At 47.6% G+C, this 5,725-nt stretch overlaps 1 protein-coding gene across 2 annotated transcripts; it reads left to right on the top strand.

Moving 5' to 3' along the window:
- Positions 1-545: 545 nt before the first annotated feature.
- On the top strand, positions 546-3,071 carry Mrps17 (mitochondrial ribosomal protein S17). 2 transcript variants are annotated; one of them, XM_015491368.2, is made up of 3 exons: positions 546-668; positions 1,005-1,144; positions 2,626-3,071. In XM_015491368.2, exons 1-3 carry the CDS (start codon positions 566-568, stop codon positions 2,890-2,892), a joined length of 510 nt encoding a protein of 169 aa, XP_015346854.2. In that variant the 5' UTR covers positions 546-565; the 3' UTR covers positions 2,893-3,071. The 2 variants fall into 2 exon arrangements, with proteins under 2 accessions (XP_015346854.2, XP_015346855.1); XM_015491369.2 differs by lacking the exon at positions 546-668 and adding an exon at positions 688-841.
- The last annotated feature ends 2,654 nt before the right edge of the window (positions 3,072-5,725 follow it).

A 5,725-nucleotide genomic window follows, 5' to 3' on the forward strand; every position in this document is an offset into this window, starting at 1 on the left:
CTACCCTACTGTGCAAACAGAACATTAGAAAGAACTCCTATGCAATGGGACCCCTAAATTTCAATATTTGATGAATGAGAGTCCCTCTGGGGCCAAGCTGTGTGCACACCTGTAATCCCAGTTACTTGGGAAGCTGAGGCAGGAAGATCACAGGTTCCAGGCCAGCTTGAATAACTAAGGGAAAACTCGTCTCAAGAAGGAAAAAAAGAAAAGAAAAAAGAAAAAAAAATTAAAGGGGTTGCTAGCACGAGGGCCTGGGTTCATTCCTGGTACTGGAAAGAGAAGGGGAAAGGAAGAATCAAGTTCCTTGGATTTGGAAGGCCTTGCCCAACCCCCCAACACCCCCCCACCAACGACCACCGGAAGAATAAGCCAAACACAAGAGGAAAGGCTGGAACCTCCCGCGCGCATATTACAGCGCTCACCCGGAACTTGTAAACGGAACGCTACCAGCCCTAGCGATCACGACCAGGCCCCTTTAAGGGAGACCAGGTGGATCCCTGCCTTGAATCGCTTGCTAAGAGCACCGGCCAATGGGAGAACCGACCAATGGGAGGACCTGCCAATGGGAGGACCGACCAATGAGAGGTCCCGCCTGCGAGCGTGGTCCGGGGCGGGGCTTGCGTGCGGTGAGACGCCCCAGCCCTCGGAAGTGCGCGGGACTGGAGGTGAGCGCGGCGCAAGTGCCCCGCGGTGGAAGAACTGCTGGGGAGGGTGCGGGCAGCCCGCCCTAGGGGTGTCGGGGGACGGCCTCCGTGGCCCGGGCACCCCGGGTCAGGGTCCCGCCCCGCCTAGAGGCCGCGGGGCGGCCGGTAGCGAGGGCCCGGTGGCGCCGGCCCTGGTTTGCGCGCCCCGTAGGTGGGCCCCTGGACTTGAAGAAAGACGGGATGTCTCCGCGTGTCTGTTTCGAGCAACAAAAGCCTTTTCTGAACCGGGGAAGTTCTCGTGGTAGCTCGTTCGTCAAGACAACCACCAGAATGTTAACTTTGAAATTTATCTTTCAGGTGATAAGAACCACATAATGTCAATAGTTCGGTCATCGGTCCATGCCAAATGGATCGTGGGGAAGGTGATTGGGACAGCAATGCAGAAAACCGCTAAAGTGAGGGTGACCAGGCTTGTTCTGGATCCCTACTTGTTAAAGGTGAGGAGCATATCTGTTTTAGATGGCAGTCATAGCTCACCAACATTTTATGGGTTCTACATTTCCCTGTAAGAAGAATGTGTGGAGTCTCCACCGCAAGCCAGGTACTGCCCTGTCCTATGGATATGACTTGGTTGTCATTCATATCCAGTAGCGCAGAGTTAATTTCAACAGTATAACTACTTGTGGTCAGTCTATAAGTAAAGCACCTTGGGAGCAGAGAATGGCATCCTCTTCCCAGATTGCCCTGAGAGAGCATCCTCAATTAAGAGACATTTACACGGAATTTCACATGAGATTTTTATACCAAGGACCATATGGGGGGAGTCATTCACCAAACTTCTGCTGAAGTTTGCAGAAGTTCATTTCCCCACCATAGGTGTGACATTCAACAGCAAGTGGCCTGGCGAGATGGAGCCCAGAACTTGATACTTAGTAGGCACTCTTGTGAATGAATGGCAAAGACAGTTGGAGCTGAACTGCAAAGGGTGTTCTGTGGTTTGGAATTTATCTGTTAATTAAATGAAAGACAGACTTGGAGACATAGGAATGGGGATGAGGACTGGAGGTACGGGAATGGGATGTAGAAGCCATTGCACAAGTTTTGGATGGAAATGGATCTGAACTAAAACTGGAGCAGTAGGCATGCAGTGGGACAATCAGATTTCAGGAAGAATGAACAGAGTCATGGACTTGTTAGATGTACACAGAGAGGAGGGCAGGTACCAAGGATGGTTTCTGCATTCAAAGTTGGGCCCACAGGTAGTCAGGAATGCTGTTCATTATCTGGGAACAAAAGCACAGGAGAGAGCCAAAGAGTGGTGTGTGGTATGGTCATTGGCCTTGGAAGACTTTGGCTTGAATGCTGACCCTTGTCAACTGTGCATGTTTCATGACTCTCGGCCTGCTTTTCTCTCTATAAAATGGAAATTCTTGCTACAGTTAGGATGTTATGAAAAATAGGTAATGTTTATTCTCTTGATAACTTTAGAGCCTCCCCCCTGCCTTTTTCTTTTCTTTTTTTTTTTTTTTTTTGAAACAGGATCCTGCTAAGTTGCTGAGTTTGGGCTGAACTTTAATCCTTCTGCCTCAGCCTCCCAAGTTGCTGGGAAAATACAAACAGGCTTTGCCTCTCCCATCTTAGAGCCTCTTTTTATGGTTTGAAGTGGTTCAGTGACTTGCAGCTAGTGGAGAGAGTAGCATGTTTGTAGGCTTCAGGGAGGCTTCAGGGAGAGAACAGTTTAGTGCAGGGAGAGATGACAATGGATAGAGCAAGGGAATGGACTGGAGACCCAAGGACAAGACCAGCTCTGGAGAATCCATGCTGGCTTTCCAGGAATTAGGCAGCTAGTCTCTGTACTAGTGGTCTTTAAGCATCTTGCCTTCTGGTCCCCAAGTCCTGGCTTGTTCTGTGTTTTAGTTTTTCATATTCTACACTGCATTGTCTGGTCACTGATTTGTTCCTCTCCTTCTCTCAACAGTATTTTAATAAGCGAAAAACATACTTTGCTCACGATGCCCTTCAGCAGTGCACTGTTGGGGATATTGTGCTTCTCAAAGCTTTACCTGTTCCACGAACAAAGCATGTGAAACATGAACTGGCCGAGATCGTTTTCAAGGTTGGCAAAGTCATAGATCCAGTGACAGGAAAACCCTGTGCGGGAACCACCTACCTGGAGAATCCCATCAGTTTGGAAACCAATTACCCCAAAACTCCAGAAGAACTCTATGTTTCTTCATCACCGTGAAGGAGTGGAAGAAGGAGCCAAAGGGAAAGATCTATGTTTGCTTTATGGGGAAAAAAAATTTCAGTTTCATTCCAAACTGTGTCCAATTTTTCTTATTTATATTTTCATTCAAAGGAATCTTGAATTTCTCTAAGCCTCTATTAGAGAAGAAAATCCTTCAATAAAAACTGATAAAGTCATATTCTCTGATGGTATCTATTCAAAATTAAATTTTTTTTTCTCTGATTTCACCAACTCACAAGGGAAACAGTCAATATGTTTGTGGTCAAATTTTAAAAGACTGAGCTGTATTAATAAGAATGTTGACATGTAGAAAATAAAATTTTAGACATTGTGTTGTTTATATCCTAGGCTAGATGAAGTGGGCATGAGTTCTTAAAATGTGAAACATTAAGTTGTGGGACTTTTAATGTATTTAAGTTGGAGGTTTCTGGGTTTTGTGGCAATGTGTTAATAAAGTGGGATAACTTAGATTCTGACCTGAGGAAATACTGAGTTGTATCTCAGTTTTCAGATTCCTAGAAAGAGACTTGGGATATATTTCAGCCTCAGCTAATATGTGTGTTATATAACGGTTTCGGTGATGGCCACAGGCATTAGTCATAGGGCCTCAACAAGGCAGGGAGGCATGTATAGATGCCTTCATGGCAAACAGAACCTTTTAGGGGAGAGGTGGTTTTGTTGTTTTGTTTTGGTACTAGGGATTGAACCCAGGGTCACTTTACCACTGAGCCACATCCCTAGCCCCTTTTCTAATTTTTGAGACAAGTTCTCACTAAGTTGTTTAGGGCCTCGCTAAGTTGTGAGGCTGATCTCAAACTTGCAATCCTCCTTCCTCAGCTTCCCTTGTCACTGGGATTACAGATATACATCACCATGCCCTGCTGGTTTTTTTTTGTTTTTGTTTTGTTTTTTTTGAGGTGCTAGGGATTGAGCCCAGGACCTTGCATATGCTCGGCAAGCACTCTACCACTGAGTCCTAGGGGAGCGTTTAGAACATTTTCTCTGGAGAAATGAGACAGTGTTAAGAGTCTTTGGGGGTGGGCAGTGCTGGCAATGAACCCAGGGACATTTAACCACTGAGCTACATCCCCAGTCCTTTTTGAGACAGGGTCTTGCCAAGTTGCTGACCAACCTTGAATTTGAGATCCTCCTGCCTCAGCCTTCAAAGTTCAAGGATTATAGGTCTGCACCATCACACCTGGCTAGAAGTGAATCTTGAAGTCTTTGGGGTAGTAGATGAGGGTTGTGGAAAGGGCGTTGGGGCAGAAGGAAGGGCATGTAAAACTCCGAGAGAAGGCATAAGCAGAGGTTCTAAAAGCAGGAGAAAGTTATCGGGACATTTCAAACACAAGTGGAACTAGAGAAATAAGAGTTACACTCTAAATGACAGTGGATTATTTGAAGTTCTAAAAATGGTAAAGTTTCATTTCAATAAAAGTTAAAATAGCACCAGTGTTGAAAATGCACCGGAAGGAGAAAGATAAGCTGATATCTTGAGACCTAAACTGGATAGCTGACGTTGCAAAATGGAGTTCTTGGTGTAGTGCCTAGATAGGTGAGCAAAGGAAACAGTATCTTAAGTGTCTGCAGGTAGAGCTTTGTGACACTGGTTAGTTGGAAAGGGTTCATGCAGAGCATCTCATGCTTCCCCAAGTGGTCTCCCAATAGATGACAGGACACCTGTACCATCAGTTCTGGGACAGAGTCCAAGCCATCTATAAACTGTTTTAAAGGTGTATGTATACTCTGGAATGTATTTTTATTTAAATAAAAATTTCATGGGTTGGGGTGTAACTCCTACTAGAGCAGGAGGCTGGGGTTCAGTCCCCAGCACTGAAGGGGGAAAAAAAAAAACTATCATTGTGTATGTGAAGGCATGGTCTCATCCACACCTACTCTGCAGGACTGGGACAAGCCTCCCTTTGGGTCTACATAAGCTCACTAAACCGATGCTAGTTGAGGCAGAGAACTCCCTTGGCCACTCAACTTATTCCCACTGACCTCCAAACACAAGTGTTTCTCCCCAGGTAAATTGTTAGGATGCCTCCTCCACCCACAGGACCCATCCCTGCCCCAAATGGTTGTTTCCCTTATTATTATGCTCACATTCTGCCCCAATCACATAGCTTTGCCCCTTGGTCCCCAGTAGCCGCAGCTTCAGAAAACTTAGCCAAGAAACCCAGTTTTTGCCTCCACTGTTCCTATGCACAAATCTCCAAGCGGCCCAGGCTGGCCTCCCTGGAATGCTCCCCTTTGGCAGCTGGGGCCTGCTCTACCGGGTCACTCGCTTCTTCCGCTTTGTGACCACCTCTTTCTTCTCTCCTGTCTTGGTTGAAGTGTTCGCTGTGGTTACATCTGTGCCTTTTTTATCTTCCCACGAATAAAGTTTTCCCTATACAGTGCCACAGAGACCCGCGCCTGTTGCTTAGGTTCCTTCCCCCGGTAGTGCTCTGCCTTCTTCCACTGACGGAGCCCCTAGGATGGAGCAGCCTAGCCAGCCCCTCCAGGAGCTCTCCCTTCGGTGCCGACCTTGCGTCGTGTGAACACCTGACACTCCATCCAGTTATTCACGCCGGTCCCCACCAGACTGGACGGCTTTGGGATGGGCGCCGGGGCTGCCGGTGACCAGCACCGTCTGGTGCCAAAATGCACGGGCAGTGTGGTCTACACTACCGGAGCTAGGCATGTGTCCCCGGGCGCTTGGATTAGGATGTGGCTGTTTGCAACAGTAACGTTCCCTCGGTGCCTCACTCCGCAGCAAGCTGGGAGCGCCAAGCTTCGGGGAACACCTGCCGCATCTGCGGCTCTGCCCGCGCTGCGCGCGCCGCTG

The sequence above is a fragment of the Marmota marmota genome, unplaced genomic scaffold (genome assembly GCF_001458135.2).
Source record: "Marmota marmota marmota unplaced genomic scaffold, marMar, whole genome shotgun sequence".
Lineage (NCBI taxonomy): Eukaryota > Metazoa > Chordata > Mammalia > Rodentia > Sciuridae > Marmota > Marmota marmota.

What these genes read in the sequence shown, in the direction of transcription:
- Mrps17 (XM_015491368.2), top strand. Translation starts at nt 566, where the DNA reads ATGGGAGGACCGACCAATGAGAGGTCCCGCCTGCGAGCGTGGTCCGGG. An exon ending in GGAAGTGCGCGGGACTGGAG is followed by an intron (nt 669 to 1,004) that starts GTGAGCGCGGCG and finishes TTTATCTTTCAG; the next exon opens with GTGATAAGAACCACATAATG. An exon ending in TGGATCCCTACTTGTTAAAG is followed by an intron (nt 1,145 to 2,625) that starts GTGAGGAGCATA and finishes TTCTCTCAACAG; the next exon opens with TATTTTAATAAGCGAAAAAC.